At 42.5% G+C, this 18619-nt stretch overlaps 1 protein-coding gene across 4 annotated transcripts in view; it reads right to left on the reverse strand.

Annotated features, from left to right (window-relative positions):
* The window catches only part of KIF13A (kinesin family member 13A), a 204700-nt gene that overhangs the window by 104540 nt on the left and 81541 nt on the right, over positions 1-18619 (reverse strand). For all 4 annotated transcript variants that reach the window (XM_032341186.1, XM_032341184.1, XM_032341185.1 and 1 more), the window contains exon 3: positions 16457-16469. In XM_032341186.1, the coding sequence (XP_032197077.1) occupies positions 16457-16469 (13 nt within the window). The remainder of the gene's footprint in view (positions 1-16456; positions 16470-18619) is intronic.

The following is an 18619-nucleotide window of genomic DNA, read 5'->3' on the forward strand; positions in this document are numbered from 1 at the left end:
TTTCTTATCTGACTGGCCAGACTTCATGTGTGGGGGTGGAGGGACTGTGTATAAGAGAGACTAGAGACTCATTCCCTTTCTTCTGCTACACTATTAATTCTTAGAGGTCAAGATTTTGGTTTTCCTAACGTTTTATTGTCCATAATTCCACAAACCAAAAAAACAAAAACAAAACACTGAGAATTTACTTTGTAAAGCAACTTCTTGGCAAACCACCTATTAGTCGAACAATCTTGCAAATCTGTGTTTTCTCATGTGAATGCTGCCATGAACAGTGCACGCTGGCTGTTGTGGTCCTTCCCCTGCACTACACCACACAAGATACCACAACCGTACCCGGTCCAAGTCTCCGTTTCTCATTCAACTGTGGAAGCGCCAGGACCAGTGTCACCCTACAGACATTCTGTTTATGGGATTGTGTTTCATGGATTGCACTCCGCAGGCTTCCCTATTCATCTGTTATGTCCAGGGTCAGTCAGATCTTCAGCTCTGGGAGTTTCCACCAATGACCAAGAAAGCCTCTGGGTGTATAAAGGACAGTGGAAAGTCCAGGGGCAAAGGGAAGAAACAGAATGTAGACCCATGAGGCAGTGCCTCCCTCCTGTAACTATTTCCCTCTCCTCACCTCCCTCCCCAGGGAGCCACAGCTCATTCTTCAAGTCCTGCCCAAAAGTCGCCTCCTTCAACGTTTCCTCAACTTCCCTCCTCCGTGCTGTCTTAGTCAAAAGCATAACCTCTCTAATATACCCTCTACTGAAGTAACTACCCGTCTTACCTTCAGTTGGGATTGTGGGAATTTACACAAAATACCTGCCAATACAAGGTTTGGCGTAGAACAATAACGCAGGACCGGCAGCTGCCATGATCAGCTCTGATGGCATCTGCTCCTGGACCCCTCTCCCCAGACAGTACTACAGCTACCACTTGGGGAGGGTTTGTAATGCACCAGGTACCATTCTCAGCGTGTCAGGGTCTCATCCAGCTAGAACCTCCCCCAAGCCAAGGACTGTGTGGATTTATTTCCTACAGGTATCGACACAGTAGTCAGATTGGTTTTCTTAACAAAGTAAAGAGAGGAAAGTAAAAAGGCAACAAAGTCCCCATGGCCATAAATGGACGAGATCCTATAGTTTCTGAGGTCAGCAGCGAAAGCATCCATGCAAAGCACCCACCCCTATGTCCCAAATCCGGAGCTGAAAGGGCTTCCCACTCTGCATGAACGTGATTTGCTTTCCATGAAGGAGTGTGTCTCTCTCCTCTCCTTCTATACGGTCACCCTCCTCTCTTTGCACAATTCATCCACTGTCCACATCTGCAGACCCAGCTGCTAGGGCAGCCCGTCCTGGCAACTATCGACTTTGAAACTGCGCCCAAGATCTCTTCGCAGACCCCCATGTCTCCAGTTTTATAAATACTGGCTTGCGAATGTTCAATTCTGTCGAGTTGAAAGGCCACAATTAGTATGAAAGACAAGTGCCAAATTTGTTTGCATTTCACCGCACTGCTCTAAGAATTCAATCAGAACCCCCCCACAAAATTACTCTATTTCATGGCATGTCAAAATTTTCCTCTTGGTGCCGAGTTTCAACACTTTTCCCTTCCATCGCTTTCTCCTAAGTCAGAGATGGGAAGAGTCATTTAAAAAAAAAAAAAAAAAGAGGAGTTGAATATCGTTCACCTTGAAGAAGCAGGACTAAAACAGAAAGGAGAGCAGGTCACTGAAGCCTGTCTGATCCCTCAACCATCTCCAACCGCTGCGACATGTAAGAGCGGCGTTGCCAGCACGAACTCCAAGCCCTAACTTGAGCCTATCTGCTCCTGCTCACGCTCCCCAAGGGGCTCCCCATCTCCAGGAATTCATGATCTCCTGGAGGAAACAGCTATGGGCAAGTGTCACTCTACACGGCAGTCTGGATTCCTAGGGGACCTGGGGAGGTGGCTCTTTGAAGACCTGGTTTGGCTTGGTCATAAGCATCTATGAAGCTAAGAGCCTCCTTTTTGTCAAGCCCTCACACTCAAACAGAGGGAAGTCACCACGAAAAGGGAAGAGTGTGGTAGGGAGAAGGCAGTGTAGACCTACAAAGATGAACAGTTGCACCGTGAGACGGGGGTGAAGGAACTGGGGGCAAGGCTCAGGTTTCTAGAGAAGGCAAAGCTGGGGGTAAATTCTGACAGATAATCATTAAGAAGGCAAGTAGGAAAGGCATTCCAGGTAAAGGAGGAAGCTGGCAAGAAAGGAGAAAAGAAGGTGAACCTGACTGGAGTCGTTGGCAAGAGCAGGGGGTAGGTAAGCAATAGTGAAGAACGTGGCCAAGTGCGCTGTGGGAGGCTTCGTGCACCTTACAGAGAAGCCTGGGCTTTCGTGTGCTGGCAGATGATGGGGCCATGCTCTCACTTCGGAGGGATCACTGCGGCGGCAATGTGGGTGAGGGACCGGATGGACAGAAGACCAGAGACCAAGAGGCCAATTAGCAAATCATTCTGATGAAGGTAAAAGGTTTTCATTCTCAGCCTCAGCGGGGATGGAAAGAAGCTGTAGTTAAAGGCACTTTTTGGGGAGAGGGACAGAACCCCATACCTTATTTATTTGAGAAATAGCACCTTTACTTTGGAGAATTGTACTAACTACCACTCCAGCCACTTGGTTCCCAGGAGGTACTGCCATGTTCTTATGGGGCACATACAATCGTATATTCTATAAATGCTTGCTCAGGGGAGGAGGCAGGAAAAGCACACAGGTGCTCAAAGTGGACTGCTCAGTTCCCTAATCTCTTGGCCATAGTTAGCTGGTCCTAAAGTGAGTGTCTGACTTGGGATTTGGGGATTTGGGACAAAGGAAGTCAAACCAGTCTCTCGCGTGACCAGAGTTGTAAAATCTGGGACATGTGGAGTCCATGTTTCTAAACACATGAGCCAGAGAAGCCGACACAGCTGGACAGCAGTGAGACAGAGAAATGAGGGGCCACATGGGAACGGAGACAGAGACGGGGAGATAGGGAGAGGCGACGGCATGTGAACCCCAGCCGCTTCCCGTCCTTTAGCTGACACGTCTCAGACTCATTCTAATCTTCCAGTCCGTCCAGTCTGGGTTCTGGTCACTCCCTGCTACTAAGACTCCCGACTACTAGCAGAAGAAGTAAACATGAGAGACGGTAAAGGAAAAGTAACCAGCTGGGTCACCCTTGAATACAGGACGGAAGGAAGGGTGGGGGTATCAACAGCCGTGAGGGCAAAAGCACCACAGGCAAAAACCACCCAGAGTTTCAATAAATCTGAAAGCAGGAATGAGTTTTCCCAATCTGAGACCAATATCGTAACAGCACAGAGCTTCACCTTTTACACTGTGAATGTACAAATCCATGGTGCCTAAGCAATGCAGGGCCTAAGCAATGAATGCCAACTCATCCCCACATTCCATTCTGGTCCTGCTTAATCCCTTTATCACTCAGTTCTAAAATCTACTTCAGGGCGCCTGGGTGGCTCAGTGGGTTAAGCCACTGCCTTCGGCTCAGGTCATGATCTCAAGGTCCTGGGATCGAGTCCCGCATCGGGCTCTCTGCTCAGCAGGGGGCCTGCTTCCCTTCCTCTCTCTCTGCCTGCCTCTCTGCCTACTTGTGATCTCTCTCTGTCAAATAAATAAAATCTTTAAAAAAATAAATAAATAAAAAATAAAATAAAATAAAATCTACTTCACCTGTTTTACCCGTCCCCCAACTACCTCTTCTCTGGCAACCGCCAGCTTGTTCTCTACAATCAAGGGTCTGTTTCTGGTTTGTCTCTTTTTTCACTGTTTGTCTCTTAAATTCCACACATGAGTGAAATCACATGGTATTTGTCTTTCTCGGACTGACTGACTTCACTTACCATGATACTCTCTAGATCCATCTGTGTTGTTGGAAATGGCAAGATTTCATTGTTTCTTTATTGCTGAATAGTATTCCATTATACTTACAGATATTTATATATACTTATATATTTATTTTATGTATTTATATTTTATATTTCATAAATAAAAACATATTTATATAATATTTTATTTATGTATTTTATTTATTTATATATTAGTAAAAAATACACACACACATCACATCTTCTTTATCTTTTCATCAATGGATGGACACTGGGCTGCTTCCATAATCTGGCTATTGTAGGAAATACTGCTGTAAACATAAGGTGCTTATACCCCTTTGAGTTTGTGTTTCTGTACTCGTGGGTAAATACCAAGTAACGGAATCACTGGATCATAGTGCGGTTCTATTCTTTATTCTTTGAGGCACCGCCATACTGTTTTTCACAGTGGCTACATCAGTGTGCATTCCCACCAACAGTGCAAAAAAGGTTCCTTTTCTTCTACGTCCTTGCCAAGACTTGCTGCTTCTTGTGTTATCAAAAGACTGTAGCCGTTCTGACTGGTGCGGGGGTTATCTCCCTGTGGTTTTCATTTACACTTCCCTGATGATTAGTGTGACCACGTTAACTTTCTTATACAAAAATCCTAAACGATTCCTCACAGCCTACCAGACTGAGACCAGACGCCCAAACCCTCCATAAGCTACCTACTTTCCCAGTTTTCTTCACTTTATTTTTTGAGACAGAGAGATAGCATCCATGTGTGTGCGCGCGCGCGCGTCAACATGTGCATTGGGGTGGGGGGTCACAGGGAGAGGGAGAGAACATCAAGCAAGACTCCACCCTGGGCTCCAAGCCCAACATGGGGCTTGATCTCACAACCCTGAGATTATGACCTGAGACAAAATCAAGAATCGGGACGCCTGACCAGCAGAGCCACCCAGGTGCCCCCTTTCCCAGTATTTTAATGCACAACTGCTTTCCACAATCCAACCAGACTTTGCACTTCCCAAGGCAGCTGTGATTTGTGAAACCAATATATTCTTGGCTTTCCTCTCTGGTTCCTGATACAGAGCTCTTAAGTCCCCTGGAATTTTGTGAGTGACACAAGGGCCTTTATTTCTGACACAGAACTCCTAAATCCCTTGGAATTTCCCTAGTGATAGAGGCCTCTTTTTTTCTAAATGAAGAAACTGCTGGTAGACTCCTAGATAGCTTCACAATGGGGGCTGGCTGCTAGAAAGACCAAGCCTTGACCAGAAGCGTCAAGCCCCATACCCACCAGTTCTCTGGGGAAAGGAGAGGAGTTGGAGATTAGAATAACTGATCATACCTGCAGGATGAAACCTCCATTAAAACAGCAAAATAACAAGATTCAGAGGGCTTCCAGGTTTGGTGAATGCATCCACGTGCTAGAAGGGTGACACATCCCAACTCCAGAGGAATAGAAGGTACAGTGCTTGGGACGCTTCCAGACCTAGCCCTACATATCTCTTTATCTGGCTGCTCAACTGTAGCCTTTATAGTAAGCCAGTAAACCTAAGCAAATGTTTCCCTGAATCTTGTAAGCCATTCTAGCAAATTCCTGAACCTGAGGAGGGTGTCCTGGGAAGCCCTGATTTGTGGCAAAGTCAGATGGAAGTGTGGGTAACCTGGGGACACACGACTGGGGATTATAGTGCCTAAAGTGGGACCGAGTCCTTAACCTATGCCATCTGGGCTAACTCTGGATGATTAGTGTCAGCTGAATTGCCTTACAGGATATCCACCTGTTGTCCAAAGAGAATGAGAGAATCACTTATTGTGGAAATGCCATACATCTGAATCAACGTTGTTGACTAGAGAAACAATTTTTCTTTTTTTTTTTTTAAAGATTTTATTTATTTGTCAGAGGGAGAGAGCAAGCACAGGCAGACAGAATGGCAGACAGAGACAGAGGGAGAAGCAGGCTCCCTGCCAAGCAAGAAGCCCGATGTGGGACTCGATCCCAGGATGCTGGGATTATGACCTGAGCCGAAGGCAGCTGCCCAACCAACTGAGCCACCCAGGCATCCCGAAACAATTTTTCTTTAACATCAATTACCTTGTTTCTGTTCCTCAAATACATCTTGATTCCTGTCCCATACCTCTGCCTTTTGAAACCATACCCATACGTGAAGGAACTCCTCGAACCCACTTGTAGTTGCGAAGCCTTTCTTCCTCTGAAGTCGTAAAATACTGAGCTAGTGAATGATGTTTATCATAATCTATTTTCTGTTACCTATGGGGCTGAAGGTTTCTTTATTTATTTTTAAAGATTTTATTTATAAGGAGGGGGAGCAGCAGACAGAGGCAGAATGAGAAGCAGACACCCCACTGAGCAGGGAGCCCGATGCGGGGCTCCATCCCAGGACTCTGGGATTATGACTTGAGGCGAAGCAGATGCCTAACTGACTGAGCCCCCCAGGTGGATTTTTAGAGGACAGGGACCACCAGTTAAATCACCTCTTCAACCCCACAACCTGCTCACACAAGACTTTTCACAGATGTTCTCAATGAACACTTGTCTATGAAATGACTTTTGAATGGATAAGGAAAAAAAAAATGATTCCTAGGAAAAACACACAGCAGGAAGGCGATGCTAGCACTGAGTCTACACAGAGCCACGCCCTCGGACGCGGATCTCAAGGCAGAAGTGTAAGGGACCGCGGCAGGGCTGCTGCACTAAACTGAAGCAGCCAGCACAGGGCTCTGCACGGACGCCGAAAAGCTGCTGCATCCTCAGCCATGTGTCTGACGGCAACAGGGCTGTCCGACAGAAACAGGATGTGAGCCACGTATGCAATTTAAAATGTTTCACGTTACAAAACTTAGACGAAATAAAATTTTAATATTTTTTACTTAACCTGATCTATCCAAAATAGTTACCTTAGATAGACTTTTCTCATCCTAAGTCTTTGATGTCTGGTGTGCCTTCTGCATGTGTGGCGCATCTCGGTCCTGACCAGTCACTTGGCACATGCTCAAAGCTCACATGTGGCTGTGCGGCGGCTGTCCCAGACAGCGTAGGTCTGGAATTCCTCTCAGGGGAGGCCAACCCTTGGTTTTCGGAAATTCACCAAGTGAAGTGGAGGAGGCAACAGAAAATGCCAACAGTCATAGACCGTAAAAGGTGAATGAGATGGTGTAAGCTGTACATCACAAGACTGTCCCCTCCTTTCCTCTGAGCAATTTCTGCCAAGTCAGATTTTGGGTACACTGGTTTGACTTCTCAAAGGATACTATCGGCACTGTAATGTCATTTTCTTCTGCTCATGATTTTGCTGACAAAATTATGGACAAAGAGGAGGGATCAAAGACCTTGAAGTTCAGTAGTTCCTAATCATACTTATAAATAAAATTCAAAAACACTTAAGGTGAGCTTAATTAACATCGAGTTGTTCAGATAAATCATCCACCAATTTCTGAGGTAATAAACGCAATGGTGGAGAGTTACAGGAAAAAAAGGAAACTGAGTAAAAAAAGGAAGCGATCTTCCAGACCTTTCTATCTATCTATCTATCTATCTTCCCCAAACTCTTCCCTCTTCCCCCTTCCTCCTACCTTTGCTCCATAAAACCCAACAAACAGAAAACCTGCTTGACACCCCCGTGGTGTAACCGAACGTGCAGGCGATCAGAAGGCCTAGGACCGGAGCCAAGCTCTGTCACTGCACGGTTCTGGCCAAATTCACTCCCTCCCATCCATCTCCTCTTCGAATAAGAGGGTCTGAAGGGTCTGAGTTCAGAAACTTACTCCGGCTCTGCCGTGCTCCCGGGGCGCATGGAAGGTGTTCAGTAAATACCGACAGAGAGGAGAGAACAGGAAAAGGAGGAAGAACTCACTTGTTCTTCTGTGCGGTTCCATATAGCTCCTCGGGAAAGTAAGACACTTGTACCAGACATGACAAAGCACGAAAAGTAAAGGTTCCTAGAACATGACAGACATTCTGAGGTCCAACAGGGTGAACTGGAACCTGCTCCTCTCTAAAGGCAAAGCTATTGGGACTGAGGACAAATCCCTGTTCTTGAGCAACAGAGCATGCATGATGGCGTAAGCAGTGATTCTCTACACACTTGTCCTCTACCTCTGTACCACCTCCTGCCAAAACACCAAGTCTACAAGAAGGTGGCTCAACCAACAAGCCTTCATACCCCTAACACAAAACCCTGGACTCAAAACTAGTCGCACCGATCAAGAAAAACACACCACCTCGATACTGAAAATTAGGAGACAAAGCCTCTTTGTTTTCTGTTTTGCTTTGTTTCATTTTAACAAGGAGGCATAAAGCAGGTGTCTCTATGTTTGTCTAAATGCTTTTCTTTTTAAGGGAAATAGGACACATTCCTATAAATATTTCGTAAGAGCTACTGGTGAGAGGATTAAAGGTATGTACTTGGACTGTGCTAAAATTAATGTCTCTGCTCAGGAGTCCACACTTACAAAATGTAACATGTGCCAAACAGAACAGTCCACAAATACATAGAGCAGGACAATTTATACAAATATAAATTTCCCTTTCCACCCTAACAGGCAACGTACACAAACTATTAAAAAAATTTTGATCTAACTTTTAAAAGTCAACCACAGAAGTATCTTCATCTTCTCACCAAAAAAAAAATAATAATAATAACTTAACACCAGAAAAAATAACTTTTAGAACAAAAGAAACCTAATTTGGAAAGAACTAGTGTCTAGGTATGCTCCTAGGTGTCACCGCCACCAGCCAGGCCCCATGTGAATGTCTGGTGTCCCTTCATTTTACGCTCCGCACTCTCCACAGCAGGCTGTTTCCTAAGGCCCAGACTCTATTCTCTCCTGTCTTCTGTCCCTCTCAATCCTCTCTTCCTGGACGATGTAATAGATACCCCTTCCTTCCATCTCTTCTCTCCTCCTTACCAGAATTTACCCGACCTTCCTAGGGCAGAGACTGCAAACCTTGCGCAACTGCGGGGCTTCCATACCCGATGCTTTCCCAACCATTCCCAATTCAACCCATTTTCAAACCCAACGCATCAACTTCTCCCTGCCCCAAACCAGCTCTTTCTTCTTTTCAGCCACTCTGTTTCAAACTCCAAAGTCCACTCTGACCCTCTTTGTTATATTGTCTCTTATATGCTCTCAGGATCCAAGTCCTGGATACTCTATTTCTGCAACATTTTGATAATCTGACCCTTCCTCTTCTCCAGTCTCCTGGCAGTGCATCAGCGCAGGCCCTTCCTACCTCTCTTCTGGTACGTTTTATGGAACGCCATCTCCAGCTCCCCTACTCCTCCAACCAAAACTTTATGTTCTGCTTTCACGTTAGCCTACTGAAGCAGAGCCTAAACTAGTCCACTGCTTTGGTCAAAATAAGTGGTAGAGACACAATGAAGGCATCAAGGGCCAACCCCGGCATCAAGGCCTTCCAGAGCTGGATTTGCATTCAACCTCTTTCTAGATCTGTCACCCAAGACTCCCTTTCATGTCCAGCTCTGTGCCCTGTCATTCTGTGAACACAGTTGATGCTCGTCTCTTGGCATATCCATCTACAATCAAATGACCAAATATATGTGAGGCTTTAATAAAAAGGTCTTGTGCAACTTTTAAAGTATATCCTTAAGTACTGAATGTTTCTGAAGCTACTGTAAATTATCGGGCTTCTGTTATATTTTATTTTCTAATTGTTCATTAGTATAGTATAGAAAAATACAATTTGAATTTTTGACCTTTGCCCTGCCACCTTGCCATTTATAAGTTCTAGGAACTTGTTTGGAGATTTCTTAATGTTTTCCAGGTATGTGACTGTATTGCCTGTACATAAGATGTTTTTGCTTCCTCCTTTCCACTCTGAGTATCTTTTATTTCTTTTTCTTGCCTTATTACACTGGCTAGGAAATGCAGTCAATGCTAAGTGGAAGTGGCTAAAATAATATCTTTGTAGTCAGTCCTTCACCACTAAGTATGAGGACAGCTGTAGATATTTAAAGGATGCCATTAACAACATTAAGTTTCTGCGTCTCTCTAGATTGTTTCAAGTTTGTTCATAAATAAGTGTTGAACTTTGTCAATGTTCTTTTTTTGCATCTACTGAGATGATCATACGGTTTTTCTTTTATATTCTGTTGGTACAATAAATTATTTTCTTAAATAATAGACTATTTTTTTAAAAGATTTTATTTATTTATTTGACAGAGAGAAATCACAAGTAGGCAGAGAGGCAGGCAGAGAGAGAGAGAGGAGGAAGCAGACTCCCCGCTGAGCAGAGAGCCTGATGCGGGACTCGATCCCAGGACCCCGAGATCATGACCTGAGCCGAAGGCAGCGGCTTAACCCACTGAGCCACCCACGCACCCCAATAACAGACTATTTTTAAAGCAGTTTTAGGTATATAGAAAAATTGAGCAGATGATGCAGAGGTCCCATATACCTCCTCTTGTGGTACCTCCCATCAGTTTCGTCTATTAGTAACCTGGTTAGTGTGTTATATTTGTTATAATTGATGAGCCAATACTGATAAATCATTAATAACTAATTCCCATAGTTTACATTAGGATTCACTCTTTTGAGCTATACAGTTCTGGAGTTTTGATAAATGCATAATTTTAAATACCCCATTATAGTATTACACAAAGTGGTTTCAATGCCCTAACATCCCACACCTCACCTATTCACCCCTTCTCTCCTCTCACTCCCCATGGCAACCACTGATTTTTTTTTTCTCTTTGAAGACAACCAAGTTTTCATTGATTTTTATTTGGATTTAAAGTGAATCTGGCATATTGTAAGTACTGATTTAAAGATAGATACTATTAATAGTAACAATGGAAATGGCATTCTAAGAGTACAGTACCAGGGATAAATATAAAGAATATGAGACCTCTCCTGCACAACAGTTGAGTAAGAATAGTGCAAACTCACCCAAATAGTCAGAAGGGCAGCCCCTCCCTTCTCCTAATCAGTAACCCTACCTTAGAACATTTCTTAGTAAAATGCATAAAATCCCTACAATAATAGTAACAGCACATATTGCAGGTAGGTGACTATCATATTTACCATTATCACATAATCAGACAAAATTTCAATAATTAGACAAAATTTCAACAACTGCCCAAACCAACTACACAAAAAAATATTCCTTAAAATACAAATCAATGACAAGAGAATCCATGGTGCTGGTGAGGTTTATAAAATCTCATGGGCACTTCGGGGTCAAGCCAGACACACGCATCTGGATAATGGACCAGTCAGATATTTGGATTGTCTTGAGAATGGAATCAGGACACACTGTGTTCTCTGGCTTAATCTAGCAAAGTGGCTCTGTCCATCAGTGAAGGGGAGTAAAAACTTAGCTGGACTCGAACCATTTTTCCTGCTCAACTGGTGAGTGTCCTTCTGCTCCAGCAAATCTCTCTTTTTTTCTTTCCTCTCCTCACACATCCAACCGTCGTTCTGTAGCTGCCATGTTTTGTGGGGTCCTGTCCCAGGTACACTGTAATTTTTGTAATGCCTGTAGTTTTGCCTTCTCCAGAATGTCATATAGTTGGAATCATACAGTATAAAGCCTTTTCAGATTGGCTTCTTTGATTTATCAATATGCATTTAAAGTTCCTTCATGTTTTTTCCATGGCTTGTTAATTCACCCAGTATTCCATTGTATGGATATACCACAGTTTGTTTACCCATTTACTTACTGAAGAACATCTTGCTTGCTTTCAGTTTTGGGCAATTATAAATGAAGCCACTGTATATATTCATGTATAGTTTTTGTATGGACTCAAAGTTTCAACTCATCTGGGTAAAAACCTAGAAGCATTATTACATAGCTAAATGATTAGAATATGTCTGGCATTGTAAGAAACTTTCAAGCTGCCTTCCAAAGTGGCTCGACCACTTTTCATTCTCACCAGCAATGAATGGCAGTTCCTGGCGCTCCACAGCAGCTCCTCACCAGCCTTGGTATTGTCAAGAGGTTAGTTGTTCTAAGAGGTGTGCAGTGGCATCTCATCATTGTTTTAATGTACAATTCCCTAATGACATATGATGTTAACCATTTTTCATCTGTGTGTTTCCCATGTGTGCACCTTCTTTCCTGAGGTGTCTGTTCAGGTCTTCTGCATCTTTTAATTGGGTAGTTCATTTTCTTACTGGTGAATTTTAAGAGTTTTTTGTATATGAAGGATAAGAGTCCTTTATCAGATATGTTTTACAAACCTTTTCTCTCAGTCTGTGGCTTTCTCTTCATTCTCTTCATGGAGACTTTGCAGAAGTTTGTACTTTTATTGAATTCTACTAATCAATTTTATTTTGATGTTGCATCTAAAAGGTCGTCAGCAACGTCAAGATCTCATAGATTTCCCCCACACTATCTTCTAGAAGTTTTACAGTTTTGCATCTCATATTTAGGCCTACAATCCAAACTGAGTTCATTCTTATGAAGGGAATAAAGTTTGTATCTAAATTCATTTCTCTGAATGCTAACATTCAGTTGTTCCAGCACAATTTGTCTCTTCTACATTTCATTTTGATATTTCTGCTAACCTATCTTCTAGTTATCTAATTCTCTCTTCAGCTGCATCAAGTCTGCTGCTAAACCCAAACACTAGTTCTCAATTTTGGTTTTGGGACTGTCAGGGGGAGAACTTCTACTGGGTTATTTTCCAAATCTGTTTGGTCACTTTTTTGTAATTTCTAGTCCTTCCCAACATTTTGAAGTCTTATCTTTTATCACTTTAAATATAATAAGCATAGTTACTTTAAAGTTCATGTTTAACAGTTTGAACATCTGAAGCACCTGTGGGTCTATTTCTACTTTTTATTATTTTTGCTATTTCCCGTTCATGTTGCCTTATCTTGTAATGCACCTCTTTAATTGTGTGCCAGACACTGTATTTTTAAAATGGTCTGTGGAGGGGCACCTGTGTCCCTCAGTTGGTTAACCAACTGCCTTTGTTCAGGTCGTGATCCCAGAGTCTCAGGACGGAGTCGCACATTGAGCTCCCTGCTCAGCAGAGAGTCTGCTTCTCCCTCTGACCCTCCCCACTCTCATGCTTGCTCTCTCAAATAAATAAATAAAATATATTTTTAAAAATGGTCTGTGAAATCTTTAGAGACTTGGGATTACACTTGCTTCTGCCAGGTGCCTGTGGGAATGTCCCATTCTAGGATCACTTTGATCTAATTTTAGTGCTTGAGACTTCCTGATCACGTAAAGAACTTATAACCACACAGTAATCCATGTGAAGGCAGGTTTAGTTCTGTTTCATCTTTATACAGCACCCAAAGCTGCATCTCTATCTACTTAGCCAACCCAAAGTATAAAGAGTTTACCAAGGATTCTACCTCTGATAAACTCTGAACTCTAACATTTCTTTTTATGTATTTTTAAATTTTTATTAACATATAATGTATTATTTGCTTCAGGGGTACAGGTCATGAACTCCAACATTTTTGCCCTCTTAGGCTCGCCAGATCACACGAGGCAGTTAGAAACACTGGTCTGCCTTTAAGCTGCTCTATGTGAATGGCATACACTCAAAAACCAGGCTGACCTCTCTAAATTTCCACCATCTCTTGGATTTTATTTGATAAATCTTCACTAACTTGGAATTTCTCCAGTGCCTTCAAGCGTAAGTTTTAATATTAGTTCCAGTCGTATCTGTCCTCAGATCGGCAAAAGTCAGAATGAGACCCTTCATCCTATGACTTCCATGAATATTATGCCTCTTGTGGCCCTTAACACAACTGATTTTATACTAAATTGTGCCTATGTTCTCCCTCCCGCCCCCATTAGAATGCAGTATCAGGTCTCATTCATGTAGCATTTTGCCCCCTTCCCAGAAAAATTTCTTCTTAAATTGAACCAACCAGTCTTTGACGATTTTGCTAATTATTCATGTCAAAAAAAAAAATCTGTTTTATTTAGTTATTTTTTTCCATTTTTAAAAAGCAGTTTTATTTTTTATCCAAATTTTTATTTAAATTCTAGTTAATCTAGTTAATCTAGTGTAATACTGTTTTCAGGAGAAGTTAGTGATTCATCATTTAACATATAACACCCAGCACTCATCACAAAAAGTGCCCTCCTTAATGTCCATCACCCAGTCATCCCATCCCCCACCACCTCCCTCCATCAACCCTCATGCTTGTTCTCTATCACTGAGTCGCTTATGGTTTGTTTCCCTCTCTCTTTTCTTCACCCTTCCCCTATGTTCATCTGTTTTGTTTCCTAAATTCCACATAAGAATGACATCACATAGTATTTGTCTTTCTCAGACTTATTTCGCTTAGCATAATACTCTCTAGCTCCATCCACATCATTGCAAATGGCAAGATTTCATTCTTTTTGATGGCTGAATAATATTCCATTGTATACATATCTACATCTTCTTTATCCATTCATGGGTCAATGGACACTTGGGCTCTTTCAATACAATAGTTTGGCTATTGTTCATAGTGCTGTTATGAACATCAGGGTGCATGTATCCCTTCAAATCTCTATTTTTGTACCCTTTGGGTAAATACGTAGTAGTACAATTGCTGGGTTGCAGAGTAGTTCTATTTCTAACTTTCTGAGGAACCTCCATACTGTTTCCAGAGTGGTTGCTCCAGCTTGCATTCCCACCAACAGTGCAAGAGGGTTCCCCTTCCTCCACATCCTCATCAACATCTGTTGTTTCCTGTGTTGTTCATTTAGCCATTCTGACAGGTGTGAGGTGGGATCTCATCATGGTTTTGATTTGTGTTTCTCTGAAGGTGAGTGTTGATGAACATCTTTTCACTCTCTGTTAGCCATCAGAATGCCTTCTCTGGGAAAATGTCTATTTATGTCTTCTGGCCATTTTAAAACTGGATTATTTATTTTTGGGGTGTTGAACTTGGTAAGTTTTTTAGAGATTTTGGATAGTAACCCTTTATCAGATATGTCATTTGCAAAAACTCTCATTCTTTAAAATCAGTAAGATTTCATTTATGTAATCATCATGAAAAACACTTTTCCCTTTCCTGTTTGCTGTAATGTTTACAGTTTCTGCAAGAAAAGACCTTATTTATTTTAATGTCTTTTTTTCAAAATATGGCTCTATTGTGTCACTTATTTCAAGACCATATTTATACTTCTCAGATATGCCTTATGACATATACATATATATATTTAAATGTGGTGATTTCACATTGATTTTACTTTGAAAATTTCATGGTACTTCTTAGGAACTATCAATAGAACCCTTCAGGAAATCACTAAGCTCTAAATACTGAATAGAAAATAACCCAGAAAATCTTTATGTATAAAGAGATTAGTGATTTTTTAAAATGTGTTTTTGTGACCCTTAATTTCAGTGCTTCTCCTTCACCAAGGAGCCATATGTCAAACTGCTTAGGATTTCATTGCTTTTTTCTGTGGGGAAAGAATTAAATGCATCACAAGGTCGACAATCTGCTCTGAAAGCTCTTGGACCAACAGCAAGGGAAGGAAGAGCTACTCAGGGGGAAACTCACATCTTTCCGAGTAGTAGAGACACCTTTTTGGTCGCAGCTTTTTGGGACTATGTCCACGTCAGGAAGTGCTCAGGGAGAACCTTCTAATTCCTCAGGGCTGGCTTGATGCTAGTGCTTACGTTTCTATAACATGATATATTTCCTCGTTCTTAAAAGATCTCATGCAATTTGTTCCAGGTGGACCTTCCGTGCTAGAGCTGAACCGTTAGTGCCAAGGACCATTCCTATATTGCCTTCAGTAACCATAAAGGATAATATTTAGCATTTTGGTGAGTTTCCACTTGTAAAAGCTAAGTTTGATTTTTCTTTATAGCCTGAGAGGCAAGTAAGCCGAATCTACTCTAGATGCCTTACCCTCCCCCAGCACGTCTTAGATTCTGACCATGTAATGGAGAGTGGGGGTGATCAGCCTGTCTTGATTCCATCTCAGAGACCGAAGTTATAACCAGCATTACTGGTCAGGGACTGGTTGAATTTCTCCATCCTTTTGGCACTAAGCGTCCCTTTGATACCCAATAAAATACTCACCGGTAACAAAATCAGCCTTCAATTATTCAGGAGTTGATCAGTCAGATCCCCCTTCTCAGATTCTTTCCCCCACCTACTCTCTAACTTACGGGTTACTCTCTGGTAAACAAACCACTGAAGACTGGCCAGAGCAAAGAGAACTTGCTTTGCTTTGCTCTGAAGACCAGAGCATTAATTCCAAGAATGAAATAATGTATGAAAATGTTTTGCGGGGCGCCTGGGTGGCTCAGTGGGTTAAAGCCTCTGCCTTCGGCTCAGGTCATGATCCCAGGGTCCTGGGATCGAGCCCCGCGTCGGGCTCTCTGCTCCGCGGGGAGCCTGCTTCCTCCTCTCTCACTCTCTGCCTGCCTCTCTGCCTACCTGTGATCTCTGTCTGTCAAATAAATAAATAAAATCTTTAAAAAAAAAAAAATGCTTTGCAAATCTAGAGGAGCATTCTAATTTTATGTCTTTACTGTTTTCTCATGGTTTAAATTTTAATTAAAATGTCGATTTTTCTTCTCACATGGGTTACTGTGATGAATGAAGTCCTGGATGTTTGCACCCTTAGTATGCACGCACACAAAATTCCACATCAACTGCTTACCTTGGGAGGTTTCCTTAATGATGGAAACAAAAATTCAGCAGCCAAAGTAGAAAGGGTTGTCAACACAGCAGCCACATCAAAGGGAAGCAATGAAAGAGAAAAAAAAAACATAAGGGAAACTCAGCATCTTGATAACATGATCTGAAAGGTATTCTATTTTACAAAGATGAGAAGCCAAATTCACTTTACTGCCTCAAGTGATAAAATCTGTTTAATGGAACGCCTGCCTGGCTCAGATGATTAGGCGTCCAATTCTTGGTCTCAGCTCAGGTCATGATCTCAGAGTCATAGGATCGAGCCCCACAATGGGCTCTGTGCTTGGTGGGGAGTCTGCTTGAGATTCTCTCTCTCCCTCTGCTTCTCCCCCTACTCCCTCCCTTTCTCTCGAATGAATGAATAACTCTTTAAATAAGTAAAAGCCATGGCTCTCAACTATTTTCCCATATTTCAACACTAAAGAGAAATTTAAGAACAAGTTACAGCCTTCTCCCACCACCAGCCACGCGGTTTAAACGTTCACTTTTGCATGTTACTTTCCCAAAAACAGCTGAAATTACCACCTGGAGAAAACTCTGAAAAGCAAACAGCTTTCAAAGTAACAAACCAGCAGGCTGACCTGCTCTGCCAATGTTTTCTGTGTATACAAAATTAAAAAGCTGAACGATGATTTTTGTGCAATGCAATCCTATGACAGTCTGTAGCCTTCCTGATGTGGTTGTTTTTAATCAGCCTCTAGTATCACCCATTCATAAACTGTGAAATTATCATGAAATAGAAATGAGGGGGTGGGGCACCTGGGGCTCAGTGGGTTAAGCCTCTGCCTTCGGCTCAGGTCATGATCTCAGGGTCCTGGGATTGAGCGCCATATCGGGCTCTCTGCTCAGCGAGGAGTATGCTTCCCCCCCACCTCTCTCTACCTGCCTCTCTGCCTACTTGTGATCTTTCTCTGTCAAATAAATAAATAAAATCTCAAAAAAAAGAAAGAAAGAAATGAGGGAATTTTTCCCATGGCTTTATTCCTTCTCCACAAGAAATAAAATCTGGAGGATAACAAAACGGATTTTCCAGGGCAGAGGGCATGGAAATCAAAAGGTACAGGCAAAAATAGCACAGTGACCTTTCTCCAGCACTGGGCCCAACACTCCGCACAGAGCTCTGAGGGCCCTACATAAAACCCGGAGCTCAGTAACAAGGGAAGAATGTCCACGGATTGTAAAATCAGATAGACAACTCTGAAGTTTTAAATGTAGGCAAAGAAAACCATGACAGTCCCATAATCTTCTTGAAATTCTATGATTGCACCAAAAGGATCCCCTTAGGTCATCACCTCAGACAGTTAAGCACAATGGGAATGCGGTTTTTTAATCTTCCAGTTTTAGAGAGGAAAACCTGGCATCTCTGGCTGCCGTCAAGTAAGACTCAACATTCTGTCTACCCTTTCAAACAGGATTTTTTCTGTTTGAAAAATGCACGAGTGCGTTTAATTCTAAGAAAGCTATGGGACCTTTGCTCACTGCATAAACTTTTGAGGTTTCGGCCAAGAAATGTGCCTTAAGTGCAACAGTGCTCTGGACGGCATCTGTTCCGAGCAGGTATAGCTATAATGAAAACATCATGCACAGTACTTTTGACTAAATCTTCTCTTATTTTACTTGCTTTATTTTTTAAGAGCCATTTAAATCACTGCTCTATTTAACAAAAGACAGACAAGTCACTGGAGTTATAATAAAGTAATCATACGAAACAGCATGGACCAAGTTAATAAAATAACCATTCGAGGGGTGCCTGGGTGGCTCAGTGGGTTAAAGCCTCTGCCTTTAACCAGGCAGGCTCTGGGATCGAGCCCCGCATCAGGCTCTCTGCTCCATGGGGAGCCTGCCTCCCCTCCTCTCTCTGTGCCTGCCTCTCTGCCTACTTGTGATCTGTGTGTCAAATAAATAAATAAATATTGTTAAAAAATAAAATAAAATAGACATTCCACATTAAGACTATGATGAGCCGAGTAACGTACTGGGGACAGAATGAGCTAACAGGACTCCCAGGGATCTCTCCAGAGTTTTCCTGAGCTTCCTTTAGGCCACGTCTGTGTAATAATCAGCAGCAGCAGCAGCAAAGACATGCTGGTTTGTAACCGATAGTATATTTACCTCCTGAGCTAACAAT

Source organism: Mustela erminea, chromosome 4 (genome assembly GCF_009829155.1).
Source record: "Mustela erminea isolate mMusErm1 chromosome 4, mMusErm1.Pri, whole genome shotgun sequence".
Taxonomy (NCBI): domain Eukaryota; kingdom Metazoa; phylum Chordata; class Mammalia; order Carnivora; family Mustelidae; genus Mustela; species Mustela erminea.